We start from the raw sequence: 19,980 nt of genomic DNA, 5'->3' as shown, positions 1-19,980 counted from the left end.
CAGTTTTTAAAATCTGAGTTAAATTTAGCAAAATTTAAAATTCCTTCTTTGTTCTTCTGTTTAAAACATACTTCTACCACTTTTTACTATCTATCAATTGCTATGTTGTGCATCAAATTCTGGAGTTTTATACATTGATACTAATACCTAATCTAAAATGATAGGCTCCTGATTATTTAGATAATAGTAAATATTGAAGATCATAAGTTTGGTATGAAAAATTTTAATGAAAACATTAATCATACAAAAATCAAATAGCAAACCATTTAAAATGACTAATAATTCAAACAGATTTAGCTTACTGATATTTCTTTATCAGGATGTTTTCATAACAACTGATTATTTCCAGATAAAATCTACTTATAGGATCAAAGTAAGAAAAAATGAGAATAAAGTACATAAGGCTCATAAGCCCTGTGTTCAGCACATAGTGCTCATAAATATTAGTTTTTTTTCTTTTATTATTACTTTGAAAAGACACAAACAAGTTTTACTAAACATGCCAACTTCAGTTGAAAGCTTACACAAGAACTAGCCACATGTGATGTATCTAACCTGGCATATTTTGAAAACAATTATATTTTCCTCTGAGGAATACACTACATAAAAATTTATTTCGATAACTGATAAAATTTCCTCACTAATAAACCAATTTCTGGAATTGAATTATATAACTTCACGTTACAATTTAAAAGGTCTTTTAGAGAATCATTTTTTTTAAAAAGTACAAAGTTACATGATCAAGAAAAGTACCTTTCAATAAGTAACCAAAACATTGTGAAATATTCCTCTTACTGCACATATGGCTCAGTTTCATCTTAATTTTGAAAAAAAAAAAATGTTGGTTTGAAATAGTAAATGAGACAAACTATGTTAATACAAGGAAGCACAATGAACAACTAACATGTTACCCTGCTACTAACTATGCCTTCTGAAGCATTTTATAAGTTCAGTCATGCTTTTAATATCAAACAATGTTTTATTACCACTTCTCATATGTTAATTAAGATAAAGCTTAATATTCTGTCCTAACAATAGCTGGAAGAGAATAGAGCGATGAATGTGAATAGGTATCATGTTCTATAACATATGTTTCAAATTTAACAACTTATCTAAATCCAATCTGAGGTAGGTTAATAGATCAAAAATTTTTAATGGACATCATGGGCTATATACCATGCAAACACTAGAACTGGAACAGCACACACTGGAAGGAGATAATATTTGTATTTTTGCCATAGCGTTAGCTCAACTGCCACTTCATCTCTTTTCCTGTTCTTCTTCCGACGACCCTTCAGTCTGTTTTCAAAAGCCTCCAGTTCAGCCTAAATCAAAATAGCATCATTTTTATTAAATCCAATACATACATTGATTTGAAATTTTCCACTTAGATGAAAATAAATCAATTTGGGAAATGTTTATAATAGTAGTGGTATATAATAAATAAATACATTGATTTGATTTTTTTTAATCCCTTTCTCCCATACTAATTGTATTCAACAAATTCAGAGTTTAGGAAAGCAGAAAGGGAAATGAGGAGTAAGAGAAGAGTATTTCAGACCATAGGCCTAACTTTGATATTAAATATAGAAATATCTGATTAGATCAGGGTGCTCTATAATACAAACATCAGTTTTACTTCAACACCATTAATCTACTGAGACTCCACAACATACAACTTCTTGCAAGTGCTAAGAGATTCTTAGTGAGAATAAAGGAACCTATATAACTCTAGTTTCTTGAAATGCTGGTAATAAACATAAATGACTTATGTAGAAAAAATTCACGTGAGTAAAGAGAAAAAAGCTGCCAGAAACTGATTCTTTTTTTTATCAAATACATTTAAAAACAGAGTAAAAATGCTTCATGGTTTAAATCATTTTAGAAAGTAGAATTACATAAAAACTGTTCTAAAAAAATGGATAACTAGATAACACTCATTATAAAATGTGAATTTTTATTCTACTGTTAAGAACTTATTAGACTTTAATATGTACATGGTAATGTAACATGATACAATATAGTGCACTATTAGTACCTAAAACATGATAGTGAACAAAAATATGTATGTCATACCCATATAAGATTCTGTAAATGTTTATTTAATAGAAGGAAATATAAAATTCAGTTAAAATATCCATTACTTTGCCTATAAACCTCATTTGAAGAAGACCTAATCACATAATTAATTTAATAAAAAGTGACACTTTTCGATGAACCAAAACATCAGAGCATTGTCCAATGGTTGTTGATATACAGAAAAAGTTCAAAATATATTAAAATAGCTACATGTAAGACTCACTGACACAGTAAAATAACTGATGCTTTAATGATAACACATAGTCACTACACAGTTTAACTTATGTTCTATATATTTTGTTTAAAAGGTCAGTAAATAAAGAATATATTTAAGATTACCGACCATAATGGCTTATAAAAAGGTGAGGGATACCCTAAACTATTCTTAATAATTTAATCTCCCAGGAGTTCACCCAACCCATGTTTTATTATATTATTTTGGGATATTAGGCAACTTCAACTTTATAGAACCATAAAATATCAGAGGGTCATTTTGGTCCACTTTTATTTACTACATGAATTATTTCTAATGCCCTCCCTCAAGTCATGAAAGTTTTAATTTCCTCACTCATAAAAGCAGTATTTTAACATGTAATATACCCTGCTTGATAAGTATAAAGCATCTCAAAATGCAAACTGACAAATAATTGCATGTTACTTTTAGAAAGTTAAGCCACTCTTTGGAATATATGATCAATATAGTATCTGAGGTGGTATCAGGAATGTACCTGTTATCTAGGTAATAACAAAAAACAGGTAATAATCTTGCATTTAATAATCGAATGAGGAAATAGGTGAACATATTATTAAAACAAGTGTATTGGTTAGTAAACAACTCATATTTGTTACAGATTATCTACAGCTCAGTAAAACAGAACTCAAATAATTTTAGGTTGAGTGAAGACATGGGTTTCAGGAGATGCCTTAAAAAAAATGACATCATTGCACCCCCAACTCTGACATCCCCAACCAAAAAAGGAGTTAAAACTCTTATGGCTGGAAAATGGATAAAACTGGCAAGGAAGTAAATTGGGCATATACAAAATATCTGGGAATAAACGAGATCTTGTGCTTTTTTAGAGGTTCACTATACCTGGATTAAAGTAAGTTGAATGGGTTAACTTTTGTTTTGTAGGAACTATATTATTTCCAGTCCGGAATAGAGTTGATTAGCCCCTGGCTTGTACTTGGAATATACTGTGTTTGAATAAAAACTAACAATGATGCAAAGAAACATAAATCTGGGCATTTTGTTTAGTTACCTGTTGTCTTCGTTTTTCCTCTTCAAGAGCAGCTTTGGTTTCTGCTTCTTTTATCTATTTAGAGACATTTAAAAGTAAATTGACATTGTAATTGTCAAATTTTATACAGAATTTTAACATTTTCCCACTGAGGTTCCAGTAACACACAACTTTTGGGAGCTTTATATTGGAAATTATTTAAAGAAAGATAAATATCATAATGAAAAGTGTTACCAAGGTACTAACAGACGGCAGGTGAGGAGAAGTGGAATGTTATACCTATATAAACATTTCAATTTAACAACTATAATAGATTTTAGATCACAACTCAAAGCATTACAATAGCATAAACTGAACTGCTTTTAAAACTGGATTTTTCTCTTGAGTTACCATACTAAGAATCTATAAACAATTATTAAATAACACTCTTTGTCTAGAGTTAAAATCGACCTTCTACTTCAAATGTCTGGGATACCTTAGTTTAAAAAAAAATCAAGTTTATTCATTGATTGGGTTGAATGAGGGAAATAGTGACAGAAGAGGTAATCCAAACAGCAAAGATTCCTAAAACTTTTTTTTTGTATTATTTTAGCCTAATTTTCTGGAGGTTTATACTAACATTAAGATGAACAAATATGTCCTAGAGCACATACACTAATTGGTACAGAGGATGGAAAATCTAATATACTTTAGACAATAAAAACACACCTGGGAATTCAAAACAGGCACATAAAACTAGGCTTTAATTATAAAAGCAAAAAAAGATGAGATTTCGAGTAATTCGTAATAAGCACATAAAGAAATGCATAAAATAAACAGGGGGAAAGGCTATTAATACATTAAAAATGATATCCAACGTCACATTACCTCAGATGCTTTTCGCTTCATTTCCTTGCATGTTGTGTCACATTCTATTGAAATCTGATGTTCACGTACTTTGTTGCACTGCAATTCCTACAAATGAAATTTTTAAAAATTTCAGATTTTAAGACTTTCTCCTCGAAGTCTTAACTGTATGCTATAAAAAAGCAAAATTCCCCTAACAGTTTAAGATTATGTACATTATTTAAGTCATGTTCATTAATATTAAATGATGATATGGTTGCAAGTGTTAAATGTCTTGGTTCAGGGAGTGATTATTACTTTATTTTCTCTTAATTACAAAAAAAGGAAATACCATAAAATTAAAATTATCCATTTAATAATTATTTACTAAGTGCCACTATCAACTTAGCTTCAGTTTTTCTTTATTGTTTCTTGTTAGTCTTCTAAAGCTTCCAGGAAATAAAATGTTCCAGAGCAGTGCCAGCCAATACAGCTTCCCGGGATACTGGAAATGTTCTAAATCTGCACAACCCAACAGAGTAGTACTAAACACACATGGCTACTGAGCACTCAAAAAGTGGCTGAAGAAATCGAGGAAATGAATGTTTAATATTATTTAATGTTAATTCCTTAAAATTCAAACAAATAGCCATATGTGGCTAGTGGCTACCAACTCAGGTTCAGAAAAGTGCAGTTCTAGAGTTTTCTAGACAGCTACAGATTTTTCTCTCAACTAGTAAGCCTTTTTAAAAAAGGTTAGATAAGTCATTCTACACTTTGTATGTGCACTTCACAGCCTGCCTCCATAATGAAATATTTTTTAAAAATCTACTCTGTATTTTTTATTTTTTTAAAAAATCTACTCTTTTTCAGATGACTTTAAATCAATACTATGATCAATTTGTGTACTATAATAAAATAAGTAGTCCTTATGTTAAATAGTCTTTGATTTTGTAGATCTTTTGTCTCTCTTTTATTCATGGCCTATTTCTTGCTGACATATGTCACTTTTGCGCTAAAGGTGCCTATTTGTATCAATTTCTCCTCTCACCACACCCTCAGACTCTAGGTTTTTAGTTCTAATCCACCAGAGTTAAGAAATAAGATCACCAGAGAATCTCCTTAAGTCTAGCTGAACCGAAGCACTACAACTAAGGACATAGAGAAGAAGCCACCTTCAAATTGGTAGGTGGGGCGAAGACATAGAATAGTGTGGTCCCACACCTGTGTGTGACCATTAAATATCGGGAGGGATATCTCAGCTGCAGAGATCACCCCTGAACAGCGAGGAGTCCCAGTCCCACACCAAGTTCCCCAGCCCAGGGTTCCAGTGTCAGGGAGAAAAGTCCCCATAACTTCTGGTTGTGAAAACCAGCAGAGATTATGTCTGAGTGAGACTAGGGTGGCTGCAGTTCCAGGCATTCCTCTTAAACAGCCCGTGCATACTTACTCGCTGATGGACTCATTTGCTCTGAGCTCCAGTGCTGGGGCAGCAGTTGGAAAAGCACCAGGGACATACAGGGAGGAACTGAGTTGTCTGGCTTCAGAGAGAGGGCTGCAGGGGCAGCTTTCTCCCCAAAAGAGGAGCTGGTGGAAACCATTGTTTCTTTGTTGAGCCCTCCCCTCTCCTGGTGAGCAGATGCAGGCAGCTACCATATCTGAGCCTGCATCAACCTGGCTAATGTCATTTCTTCACCTTGATTCCCTAAGACCCCTTCCCACCCAACTTTTGGCACCACTCAAGCCACTTCCAGTGGCTTTGCCCTATGAATGGCCTGTCTTGGCGCATGCTGTGGACTTTACTAAAGTCTTTCAAAGGTTCACAAAAATCCAAACAAGCAATATCTGGCTTTAGCTTGTCCCATACATCTGGCTGAGCAACCAGAAGCCTGCCACTAGTTATAGCAGTCTGGATTTGCAGCTTGGCCTCTTGAGGCACCTCCAACCCCAGTGTGGGAAGAAGTCATCTGCAGATCACTTTGTGGTTAAGCCAGGTGACCCCAAGCAGGGCACAGACTACAAATGAACTTGGCCTGCAGGGGAGGCCCTGGCAGGAGGCCACGAGCTGGTATGCCCAGTGGCCAGCTTCAAACCCAGCCAGATCATCACCAGGCTGCCTCCAAGAGCGACACACCCAAAGGGCACACTGGCTAGGCAGCAGAGCCCTGCTAAAGTGAATCCTGCTCTGTAGGGTCAGCCCCTGCCCAACAGCTCCTTCACTGTAGTCACAGCCAGTCCTCACAACTAATCAGCCTGAGGGTCAATCCCTCCAACTGATGTTAAAATAGCAACTAAGGCTGAACTATAACAGGAGGGCACACACCACCCATACAAGGAACACACCAGGAGAACCCGGGTCTGGTAACCAGGGAGACTGCACCACTAGCCCCACAAAACACCTATTGCATAAGGCCACTTTACTAAGACCGGGAGACATAGCAGTCCTATCTAATACATAGAAACAAACATAGGGAGGCAGCCAAAATGGGGAGACAAAAAACATGTCCCAAATAAAAGAACAGAACAAAGCTCCAGAAAAGGAACTGAACAAAATGAAGGCAAGCAATCTACCAGATGCAGAGTTCAAAATACTGGTTATAAGGATGCTCAGTGAACTCAGGGAAAACTTCAACAAAGAGATAAAAAAACATAAAAATGGAGGTAGAAAACATAAAAAAGAACCATTCAGAAATAAATAACACAATAACTTAAATGAAGAATACATTAGAGGGAATCAACAGTAGATTAGATGAAGCAGAGGATTGAATCAACAATTTAGAAGATAAGGCAGCAGAAAACACCCAAACAGAATAGCAAAAAAAGAATCTGAAAAAATGAGGATAGTTAAGGGGCCTCTGGGACAACATCTAGTATAGCAATATCTGTAGGGGTACCAGAAAGAGAAGAGAGCAAGGAATTGAAAACCTATTTGAAGAAATAATGACAGAAAACGTCCCTAACCTGGTGAAAAAAATGGACATACAAGCCCAGGAAGCACAAAAAGTCCCAAACGAGATAAATCCAAAGAGGCCCACACCAAGACACATTGTAATTAAAATGCCACAGGTTAAAGACAAAGAGAGAATCTTAAAAGCATCAATAGAAAAACAGGTAGTTACCTACAAGGTGGCTCCCATAAGACTGTCAATTGATTTCTCAACAGAAACTTTGCAGGCCAGAATATATTGGCATGAAATACTCAAAGTGATGAAAAGCAAGACTACTTTACCCAGCAAAGCTATCATTTAGAATTGAAGGACAGGTAGAGCCTCCCAGACAAGAAAAAAGCTAAAGGAGTTCACCAATACCAAACTAGAATTACAAGGAATGTTAGAGGGACTTCTTTAAGATGGAAAAAAATAAATAAAAAATATGAATAATAAAATGCCAATAACTACATATCTAACAATTACTTTCAGTGTAGATTGATTAAATGCTCCAATCAGAAGATAGAGTTGCTGAATGCATAAGAAAACAAGACCCTTATATATGCTGCCTACAAGAGACACACTTCAGGTCGAAAGACACACACAGACTGAAAGTAAAGGAATGGGAAAAAGATAGTTCATGAAAATGGAACCAAACAAACCAAAAATTTGGAATAGCAATACTTATACCCGACAAAACAGACTTTAAAACAAAGGCTTTACAAGAGACAAAGAAGGACCCAGTAATCCCACTTCAGGGTATTTATCCGAAAAAAACCCAAAATGCTACTTCAAGGGGACATGTGCATCCCTATGTTCATTGCAGCATTGTTCACAATGGCCAAGGTGGGGGCAGCCTGGGTTTCCATCAATGGAAGAAAGGATAGGAGGTACATATATACAATGGAATATTGCTTGGCCAGGAAAGGGAATGGGTTCTTGCCATTTGTGGCGGCATGGATGGACCTGGAGAGTATTGTGCTGAGTGGAGTATGTCAGATAGAGAAGGATAGATGCAATGCGATTTCGCTTATATGTGGAATCTAAATAACAAAATAAACAAACAAAACAGAAACAAACTCAGATACAGAGAACATTTTGAAGGTTACCAGATGTGAGGGAGTATGGGGAATGGGTGAAAAATGGGAGGTGATTAAGAAGTACAAATTGGTTGTTACAAAGTAGTCGTGGGGATGTAGGGGATAGCATAAGCGATAGTCAATAATATTGTAATAACTATGTATAGTGCCAGGTTGGTAGTAGACTAGTCAGAGGGATCACTTCTTAAATTATATAAATGTCTAACCACTGTGCTGTACACCTGAAATTCATATAAAATAATACTAAATTAAATTGAAGTTTAATATTAAACATTAATTTAATATTAATTTTGATTAAATATTAAACTGAAAAATTAAAAAAGGGGGGAGATGTAGGGGAATAAGAGGTTCAAATTTCCAGGTATAAAACAAGTAAGTCTTGGGGTTGTAATGTATTATAGGGAATATAATTCCCTATATGGTCAGTAATATTGTGGTCAGTAATATGGGAATATGGTCAGTAATATTGTGATAGCTGGTACAGTATCAGATGGTTACTGGAGTTATTATGATCACTTCTTTAGGTATATAAATGTTGAATAACTATGGCATACACCTAAAACTAATATAATATTGTATGTTAGCTATATTTTAATAAAAATCCTTAAAAAATAAGATCATGAGTTCCTATGAACAATATACATATTCTTTAGTGAAAGTACTTTATAGAACAGAATTTTATTACTTAGAGGGACACCCCCCCCCCGCCCTTTCCTTCTTCATTTTTGGCTGAGGTTGGTGGTAAACACAGTCTTGTTCTCCAAGGATAGTCCAGAAAACGGAAAAATAGCATGCGTAAACATTAAGAGACAAAAATAAATATTGTGTGCTTGTGGACATTAAGTCTATCAGCCTAAAAGAGGAATCATATCTTTTCTCATTCAAAAGGTACTTACAGAGTGCCTAGTACATGCCAAGCACTGTGTTCGGGACGGGGACTTAATAAGGAACAGAGTATAACGATCATGGCTAACAACAGCTACTATTAGCAGTTACTGCTGTGTTACTAAACATAGCAGTCACTGTGCTAAATGCTATATAAGCATTACCTCTTTTATTACTTTCAATAAATCTATATATAAACTATTTCACAGATAAGGAAACAAGGTTACTGATGTCCCTCGAATCACAAAGCTCTCTAGGACACTCTCTAGAACCTACTACAAAGAAAGCCAAGAGGAAGAAGCACTTAAGACTTCCCAAGGGAGTCAGAGAAGGAAGATCTTCCCCAACAAGGAAATGCTTACACTAAGTATTAGCAGGATTCTAGTACACAGAGCAGCAAAGAAAAAGTACATTGTATTTTACACAGAGGAGGGAATATGGATTTGTCACAGACTAAAGGGGAACACAGCATAAATATAAGTAACAGATTCACAGAGAAGACTGCTATAGTTTGATACTGGACAAGCAGGCAAAGGTATCAGCACAAATTCTCTTGTACGCCAAGTCTGTATATATGTAAACGTTTCTTATAAAGTGCGTATTCCCCCATAATGGAGGAAGAACCACTGAAAAACTTAGATCAGGGAAGTATTACAATTGGAGGCAAAGAAATCCGTTATGACACTGTTGCCAGAGTTCCAATGGGTGGCAGGCAGACTGCACTTGGGCAATAACATGAGAATTGAGACAAAACTTGAGAGACATCCCAGATTAAAAATGGCTTGACTAAGGATGAATTTTCACATAAAGGTGGCCCAATTTAAACATCTAAAACTTAGGAATTTAACTGCAGAAGAAGTCAAGCCTACGAATTTAAATTCAGAAATTATCTGTGCCAGATAATGATACTAGGAGCTGTCAAAATAAATGAAAAGATCTTCAATAAAAGCAAAAGATTCTCAATAAATATTTGTTGAAAGAATAAAGAGTGAATTTAAAGTGAAGGAAAAGGAGACTAGCTGTAGGAAATGACCATAAGAATACTAAGATAAAAGGATTTACAGCTATAACTGAGGTAGGGAAAAATCAGAGCTCAAGAAAGAAGAAAACTTCAAAGGAGCCACCAGTATCAACAGGGAAGTCAAAAGACAGGCCACCTGGAAAAAGACCATTCAGCCGTCGACAGCTGAGAATTCACCCTTCCTTCCTAAGTTTTCTGAATGATACCTAATCTGTTGCCACTGAGCATTCCAAACGTTAGTTTTCACCCTTTTACTTGTCTGTTACCACTATTTCATCTTAAATTGAGTTCTCTCCAAGTTTGAATGTTACTTTATAATTTTATAAGGCTGTGCATGTAAGGTCTTAAGGCAACATTTTCAAAATGTAATATAGATGCCAAAAAAAGTTTTGAGAAGAGTAACACAGGTTAATTCCAGACCTTTTCTTAAACCATGAAACTCACTTTATTGTTCACATGTGTTCCTTGTACAAAGACCTCAAATACACTGCGCACTGGTTCTATCCACACAAGGACACCGAACTTGGTTTCAACATCAAATAATCTTTTACTATTAAAGTGCACAAAACTAAATGGACATACAAAGCTCATTTTTAAAATAAGCATTTACAGAGATAGGCTAATAATAAAAAGATTCTAAGAAATAAGACCTTAAAATTAAAAGCCAAAAAATAAAGCCAAAGAACTACCAAAATACAGACAAAAACAATTTACATAGTATTTTCAAGAACTTAAAATATTTACCTTTTTTATTCTTTTACAAGGACATCTAAGTTTTACCTTCTGGTTACAATTAAAAGGACATTCACCAGGATGGCACATCTCTTTGCATCTATGACCACAAGGAAGCTAAAATAAAACCAAAATAGAACATATTTGCATTTTAGTCATACCCTGCTTCCCTTCCCCCACAACAACTATTTTAAGAAACAGTCCATCACAATGGGGTCAATCAATCTTAGATAATCGGTTAATTTTTCAACTTTTTTCTTTAACCTTAATTATAATCAAATCACATGACCATTTTCTGTTAGATGTGCAAGTATGTGTTATCTCAAAAGCCGAGTTATATTCTGAAAGAGCTGAAAAGCAGTCACAAAGAAAACTATTAGAATTCATACTATAGTAACTGTATCTTCATTACAGATTTCACAGCAAAAGGTTTTTCTGAAACATACAAACCTGATGTTCTTTTAAAGATGAGCTGCCCTATCCTTTCCACTCAAAGTGAGACAGTTTTCTTCCACCCTGCTCAGCCCTTACCGTCATTCTGCTAGCACCTTCATAAGTCCTATCAAATGTCTTACCAACAGCCAACACTGTCTAGTGCAAAATGTTCCATTTTAATCCCAGTAATTTAAAAAGCTCTCTTTACAAATAACTATGGAAAGCTTGCAAAACAATATTGTTGGTGGATAAATACCCTTACCATTATCACTATAACTAGCACTTACATACACTAAAACCTAAACACGTTATTAACTCGTATAATACTCAGATAACACTCCCCAGTGGGTATTATTATTGCTTCCATTTTATATATGAACAATTGGAGTTACAGAGGTTAAATAATTTGCCCAAGTAAAAAGCACAAAGCTTGTGTGGCAATAATAAAACCAAATCCAGAAAGAAAAAATTAAAGTGGAAATGCATATGTTTAGGGGCACAGTTTAAAGTTGGAATTCTTAGTGGTATCTTTACATTCCCTTTTAGATTCAAACCTAATGTAACAGTCCAGAAGACACACAGAGTGCCTCTCAGAGAAATAGTAGAGCTGAAAGGATATGCTTATGCCATTTCCACAGTTCACTCTTTCACTTACCTCCAATAAACATTTACCAACCGCCTAATATGTACAACCAGGGAACCAGGGACTAGATGCAAAGACGATTATGACATAGTCCTTGCCCACAAGAAATCTACAGCGCAGGGGAGGGGACTACAGATTAGTGACACAGTTCTTGGCTAATCCTACATGTGACTTGATTCTGTAGCCTAGTGGTCCCCAAAGTGTGGTCCAGACCAACAGTATCACCATTATGTAAGAATTTATTAGAGATGAAAATTCTTGGGCCCTACTCCAGGCCCACAAAATAAGAAACTCTGGGGTTGGGCCCATCAAACTGTTTTAACAAGCCTTTGAAGTGATTCCTTTTTTCATTTTTTTCTTCTGTGTCTGTAGTTTGTCTTTCTTCTTTTTTGTAGTTCATTTCTTTTTTTTTTATTACTTTCAGGTGTACAAAACCATGTAATAGTTAGACATTTACATCCCTCACAAAGTGATAACCCCCCCGCCCCCAATCTACTACTCCTCTGACATCATATATAGCTGTTACAGTTCCACTGACTCTATTTCCTATGTTGTACTCCACATCCTGTGATTATATATACATTAATTTATTGTTGACACTCATTATTATTCAGCTTCAGCTTCAGGAGTACACTGCAGTGGTCAGGCATCCACTCCGTCCATGAAGTGGTCTCCCTAATAAGACAAGTGTCCATCGGATACCCTGCAAAATCTTTACAACATTATTGATTCCCCAAACTGTCTTTCATATCCCTGTGGCAATTTTGTGGTTACCAATTTGTGCTTTCCAATCCCCTCGCCTTCTCCCTCATACCCACCCTTCTCCCATCTAGCAACACTCAGGTTTTTTCTCTATATCTCTGAGACTGTTTCTGATTAGTTTGCTAAGTGAAATAAGTCAGACGGAGAAAGACAAATACCATATGATCTCACTTATACGTGAAATCTAATGAATAGAATAAATGAAGTGATTCTGATGCACACTAGTAATTTGAGAATCACTGCTGTAGCCTTCCTTACCAATGTCAAGAGGCCACGAACTCGAATGAGTCCTATTAGACACAATGAAATTCACTTGTCCACTCCTAGGTGTTCCAAACTATAATAGCCATTTGGATTGCTCCCAGCCTAAGGATATATTTTTCAAGAAAACCCAAGGAGACTCTAGTAATACCAGGGGCTTCAGAATGGCCTAGAATCCAAAATCAGGAGTATGGATAACAAATTTTCTAATATACAGTGCCCTCTCATCTAGTCCCACCAAATGTCATTACAGCGTCACAAATGAATCACAGACAAATGGCAGGATTGCAAATCAGCAATCCCTGAATTAACGTATCTTATTTCTAACTACAATATCATACCAATTTATTGTGTCAGGTTGAAAATAAAACATCCTCACCTACTTATTACCAGGAATCTGAATTTGGACAGAAGAAAAATTATTTTAACAAGAAAAACTCAAGATTTGAAGAATTCAGAAAATTAAATTTGAAATACCTCATGCCTCTATTTTTACTTATATTAACAAAGAGAGTATTATTAAAATAATCATTTACTGCTTGAAATGGTCTCTTGTAAAAAAAAAATCCTACATAAATTTTGAAATTCTCAGGTTTTAGCTCCAACAGTTATTAAACAGAAATCCATTAAAAATTGTCCAAAGTTTTAGTTAAAAGGAAATACTGTTAACAAAATTGCTTATCATGCAGTGATTTGTTTTATTTAGTTAAAGAGACTACTATATTTAAGACTTTACTGTCATCTCTTCCTGACTCTAAATAGGATGAGAAACACTTAGGTAAGTGTACAGACCAAGAATTAAAATAAAAGAGATACTATCAGTACATCTATAAGTCAAAAGGATTCCTTTATAAATGTCTACCCAAATTGTCACCTCCCTACCTCCAACAACAAAATGAATGCTCTCAATTTAAGGTTGGTCAAATACAGATGGACAACTTTGGTTTCTCAAATTATTGCCAGGATAATTCAATAGTGAATTTTACTCTGAACAATTTTTTGGAACCATTTTTGATACTTTTAGTTTGAATAAAATGCATCTACAAAAAAGAATCTTTAAAAGCTTAATATATGAATGCTTTATACTAATTAATTCAAAATAATAATGAACTTTAAAGTTCACACACCCCCAGATATATGTGTTTTTTTTTAAATAACCTACTATGAATTTACTAACTGCTTATGACCCACACAGTTCTTGACCTATTTATATTTTAAGTTTGAATCACATTATGGGGGTGAACATTGAGTGAATACTTTAAACTGTATAAGCTATCTTTAAAACAGCTTTAAAAAAATGTTCAAAGGGTCATTTCTAGTCCTAATATCCCCAAATTTCCTAAAGAGATATGCATCTACTCTAATAATATGTATTATATTTTTATAGACATCAATCACAATTTTCTTTCTGGAGCCATATTTTCAGTAGGTCCAGAAAAGACCTGAAACAGAAGACCAAACAAGAACAGAGAAAATCCAAGAGAGACTATGCCCAAGAGACACAATTTAAAAGGTTCTATGAAAGCTTACCTCTTTAGGACACTGATTTTTGCAACAACTGAGGAGGTTCTTCTCACTTACATCAGCTGTGGATATTTTTCTAAAAATAGGAAAGGATGTTTTGATGATATTCAAAGTCCATTTTTATAGCATACTTTTCAAAAATAACTCACAATTTCAAACATATCTATAAAATTGTCTTATTTTTTTTCTTGAGAAATATTTTAATTTTATGTCTATCTGTAACAATTATCTTCAAATTTCTTAATGGTTCTGATGCATCAAATCTTCCAGCCCTTTATCAACTACCAACAAATCAAATGCCAAAAAGGCAATCACTGCAAGAAGGAAGTACAAAACACATAAATATCATCTGTGCCTTGCCTCTCTTTAAGAGTTCCTGTACTATCTTTCCCTATAGGTCAATCACTATTCATAATTATAACCCTCCTTAAAGCTTTTACATAAAAGACTAAAAATTAGTAGTTTAGTCTGTTAATACAAATTAAGAAATTTAGGCTATTCAGTGGGAAATGCAGTAAGCTTATTAGAAAAGCCTTTTTAGTTGTTTTTGGATAAGCTGTCTATTAATGTTAGAAACTGATTCATTTTAGATTAGATCATTTTAGATCAGTCTGTGCTTTTATATCTGATTCAGTAGGTAATTCAGAAATAGTCAGACACCAAGAAATAAAACTTTCTAATAGATAGTTGAATAAAACCACAGTAGATACTGCATGAGTCAGTGACAATCTATAATAAAAATCCCTATTTTACCTACCTCACTTTTCTCTTTCCCATTACTTCTTCTCCTTTTCTTTATTTCTTTCCTGCTTTTTCTATTTCCCTATACTAGACATAATTGCCAAAATATGCCATAAGGTTAGCCTCACTAATATCAAAACTATAACCTTATCATCTGTATCAAATTAGCTATGAAGGTACTCTAAGATAACATATGCAATTTTCTTGGCAAAATTTCACTTAGTGATATCACAAAGTTTTTATCCTGACTCTACCAAATGTATATTTTCATTCTTACAAGTACAGTGCTCACCTCTGAAATTAAGAGTTAAAATCATTTTGTTCCTGCTACTCTATAACTAGGAAAAATTACCTACTTTTCAAGGTCTGTATCTTTTATATCTAATTTCTATAGGTAAATATACATAAAGCAGAAAAAGGCTAAAAGGAAAAGACGACTTATGAAATAACTTGCTAAATTAAAGCAAATGAAATTATCAGAACAACTGAGACTGAAGAATTACAGTATAAAAACATACACTTTAAATATATGTATTCAAGAAAAGAAAAAAGGAACTCTGGATTTCTGAGGTAATGGAAGCCACCTCATTCCAAATATATCCACACATCCCTCAAAAAAAAAACATACTCAGCTCATTAATGACAAATAAAAGCACTCAAATCCCATGACGTTGGCATAATTAGAAGACAGAAGTTTCTATAAACTTCAAATTACCTGTAAGTAGAAAAGTAAATATCAATTCCTAGCAGAGCTATTTCTGAAGCTCCCATAGGAAGTCTTTTCAGAGTCAATGAAGCTCTGGAAAAACAGCAGAATTCCAAGAGGGGGAGCTAACATCACACCAGAAAAAGGAAGTCCACCCTAAGTACAAATATACTGAACATGTCTTGGTAAATCAGAGCACTAACTAAAGGGAAGACACTTTAAAAAGTGCACAACTATCAAGGAGCCAATCTTAGAGAGGCAACACTCTGGGAAAAAGCAGGTAAAAAAGGAAAGAAATCCTTTGAAGATGACATGATAAAGAGAAAAGGAAGGAAGAGGGGGAAATTTATAACCCTGCAAGACCAAATAAAACAACCTCTTTATGTCAGTATCACACATAAGTAAGGCAAAATTGCCCTCTTAACTCTCCTTATAAAATTTCTAAAGCTAAAAATTGTATTTTATTTTTAGAATTTCAACAAAGTTAATTTTAACTTTTACAGTTTAACAACACATGAATCTTTGAGTGTGACAAAAAAAATTTAAGATAATATTAACAAGCATTTTTCAAAAAAGTATTTCAAAAAATCGGAAATAAAGATATATTCCCAAATTTGACTTGAGTAAAATACACTTATAAAAAACCCTACTTTACAGACTTGGGTGAAATGGAGCTGAACAAGTTAGGTAAATGAAGTTAGATAATGATTAAATAGGAAAAAAGGGGAATTTTTTTCCTCCTTATAATCCACAAGTGAAAATTTGCCCTTTTTTAAGTAAGGAAAACAAAGGTCATATCCTAGTATGATAAATGCCATGACAGCAACATTTGTAATTAACTCTACTTTTTAAATCTATAATTTAAAAATTATACCTAAGTAACTATGTGCAAGGCAATTTTTGATCCAACAAACCTCTAGTTTGACAGTTACCTGAACAATCAGTTACAGGAATGCTTCTCCTATATTTTTTAAAACCAGTGATACAAGTTTGTTCCTAACAAAATCTTATACAGAATCTCCAAATGGAGAAAACCAGAATCACCAAGGTTAAAATCGGGATGAAGTATCGAGAAGGTGAAATATTCTACATTTCTTCCATCCCCGTCTCTCTGGAAAACGTAGGCCTCTAGAGTCTAAGGACCACCACTGGAAAATATTCCTTAAAGTATACTACATACAAAGAGTTCTGAATTACAAAAAGATATCAAAAAAATTTTCATAAAACAAGAACATTTCTTCGGTCTACTTACCTACATTCCACATATAGGCTTGTGATCTTGCAGTGACATTTTATTCTAAGCATCTGAACACACGGAGGACATTCTCCAGGATGACATGGCAAAACACACGGATGAGGACAACCCACTGGCCGTGATTTAGAGCACCCTTCTTCACACTGAAGGCATTCGGGGCCAGCCTGAGAAACAGCAAGCAAATAAATCACCTAAGTACAGATACCTAACAGTCCATATGTAAAAGTTATAAAATGTATATATCACATTAAAAGAAAGTACTTCTGCAGCTCTTAGAAATAGCTACTAAAATGATGCATGCTTTCATTCATTTAAAAAATGTTCAAAATGAAGAACAGCAAGATTATCAATATGACCATTATTCACAAAGATTTTTATGCCTACAAACCTCATTAAATCAAACTGCCTAAGCTTTAAAATGGACTTATTACACGAAATATCTCTACTAAAAATGTACATTACTTCCTAAAGCATAGTCAGTGGCAGGAAAAACAGAGTAAAAACTATCAATTCATTTTCACCTAACAAGCACCGTCATCATCAAACTAAAGAAATCAATACACTCTTAAGACATAAATAAAAATTCCCAAAGCATTCAATGTTCGGAGATAGTCATCTTATCTTGCCAAAAAGGAACACGAGTAGAGGAAAAACAGGAGAATGACCAGCAGTTTAATTTATTTTTAATGAACTTCAATAAGCCAAAACTAAATTACACTTAGTACAAATAAATGTATTTCAGTTGTAACTTAACAAGTCACCTCTCTGCTCTAGTAATTTAATAATTTAAATAGTATCTATCTACTAAAGAAGGTTAAAGATTTTTATTACAGGGTACTGTTTATTTTCACATGTCATACATGAGATAAAATGAAAGCTACAGATATGGCTACTAAGTCTTAAAGGTTAAACATTTTTTATTATCATACCTAAGTACAGACATGATTATAAGAGTTGTATCAATAAAATTCTAAATGTAGGATTAAAAAGAAAAAGTTTCATATTATGAAAATTCTTCCACAAAAAAAATTATATTTTTTTATTTTAAAAAGTATATTCATTTATTCCATAAATAGTTATTCAGCATTTATGTGCCAGGCATTGTTCCATACACTGGGAATATGCAAGATGGAAGAGATCCCTGGCCTAAGGAACTGCCATTTAAGTGGGGGAGATAAAGAACATAACAGAATGTCTTCATAAACATTCTGAAAAAAAAGATAAAGCAGGATAAGAGAGAACAATACAGCAACAAGGAAGCCTTCTGAAAATGTTCAGATTTGAACAGAAACTGAGTTAAATAAGAGCCATAAGAACGTAGAGTTACAGAGAAAAGGCATAATAAGCGCAAAGGCTCTGAGGTAAGAACAAAATTGGAATCCTTATGAAATAGCAAGAAGCGGAAGTGAGCCAGCAAGAGTGATGAGTGAAGAGGTGGGAAAGGTACTCAGGAGTTAGATCACTATAAAGCCATATAGGCCATCGTTAAGGCCTTTGTATTTTATTCTTAGAATGACTAACAACTACTAATGGGTTTTGAGCAGGGAGATGACACATGACTTACATTTTTAAAAGATGAATCTGGCTGATGTAATGTGACAAAAGTGAAGGTAGAAAGGTTAGATGGGAAAATATTGCAGAAATCTAGGTAAGAGGTGGTAGTGGCTTAGATGAGGAAGTTAGTGGTAAAGGTTATGAGAAATGGTCAGATTCAGGATCTGTTTTAAAGATAAACCTAACAAGATTTGCTGTGAGACAAGGACAATGAAGTTAAGAAAGAAATCAAGCAATGGTCCTATGTCTCTGATCTGCAGAACTAGGTGAATAGAAATATAACTTTCTGAAATGGGAAAGACTAGGAGAAGGACGGGCAATGCATTACAAAATTTCCAAACATAACCAAAGATAACACACACAGTTTATTTCATTTGTTTCTGTATGGCTATGTGGTACATCTGCAATAACATCCATTTAAATACTGCGAGTAGGATAGCACCCTGGGCTGGGAGCTACGACATTGGGGATACTACTTTCTGAATTGCTACTTTCTGATAGCATTATGGACAAACCTACTTGACAAGCTTCAGTTTCCCTATCTGCAACACAAGAATCACACTGATCAGATGAGGCTCCTTTCAGCTACTAAAACAAACAAACAAACAAAATCACTGAATCTGTACTTGCTAAACTATCTTCTTGGTTCACTTCCAATACCCTAATTAGGAAACACAGCAAGTCTTGCTGTCAAATATCTCACTTATGCAGTTCTCATTTTTAAAAAAGAAAGAGAAAACAGAAGTTTTAACCGAGGGAGCAATACTGGGATAATCCACAATAATTCCCCAATCAGTCATATAAGCTTTTAAAATGAGCTTTTTCTGATTCATCTGACTTTCTGGAAATCCAGGGAGGTGAGCAATCCTAATTGTAAGTGATGGGATGATGAGCAGGAAAACAAAATAAACATTTGGGTTCTTATCACAAATTGGAAAGCTAATCTTGGTGAGTAAAACTTTTTTTCTCATTTTATTGAAATACATTTGACACTGCCTAAATTCAAGGTGTTCAACATGTTAATTTCATACATTTTATATATTATAATATGATTGCCATTATAGCAATAATTAGAACCTCTATTACATTACAGAATTATCCTTTCTTTTTGTGGTTGGAATAATTAAGTTCTAATCTCTTAGCAAGTTCAATGATTACAATGAAATTCTTTTTTTAAAAAGTCAGTAAAACTTGACACATCACATTGCCTTTAGCAGCATTTGAAAACATTTTGTGCATCACCAATCACTTGGGAATCTTGTTAAAATGCTGAGGTGGAGCCTAGGATT

The 19,980-nt window shown here is 34.2% G+C and overlaps 1 protein-coding gene across 4 annotated transcripts in view; it reads right to left on the bottom strand.

Moving 5' to 3' along the window:
- Window positions 1–204: 204 nt before the first annotated feature.
- The window catches only part of NFXL1 (nuclear transcription factor, X-box binding like 1), a 49,890-nt gene continuing 30,114 nt past the window's right edge, over window positions 205–19,980 (bottom strand). For all 4 annotated transcript variants that reach the window (XM_081061560.1, XM_081061559.1, XM_081061558.1 and 1 more), the window contains exons 18-23: window positions 17,135–17,301; window positions 14,442–14,511; window positions 10,823–10,927; window positions 4,188–4,274; window positions 3,342–3,395; window positions 205–1,325 (exon numbers count right to left, since the gene is read on the bottom strand). In XM_081061560.1, coding sequence (XP_080917686.1) covers window positions 1,152–1,325; window positions 3,342–3,395; window positions 4,188–4,274; window positions 10,823–10,927; window positions 14,442–14,511; window positions 17,135–17,301 — 657 coding nt within the window. In that variant the 3' untranslated portion in view covers window positions 205–1,151. The remainder of the gene's footprint in view (window positions 1,326–3,341; window positions 3,396–4,187; window positions 4,275–10,822; window positions 10,928–14,441; window positions 14,512–17,134; window positions 17,302–19,980) is intronic.

The sequence above is a fragment of the Rhinolophus hipposideros genome (assembly GCF_964194185.1).
Source record: "Rhinolophus hipposideros genome assembly, chromosome: 1".
In the NCBI taxonomy this organism is placed as follows: Eukaryota; Metazoa; Chordata; class Mammalia; order Chiroptera; family Rhinolophidae; genus Rhinolophus; species Rhinolophus hipposideros.
The sequence above is the reverse complement of the archived record's forward strand: the minus strand, read 5'-3'. Positions and strand labels throughout refer to the sequence as shown.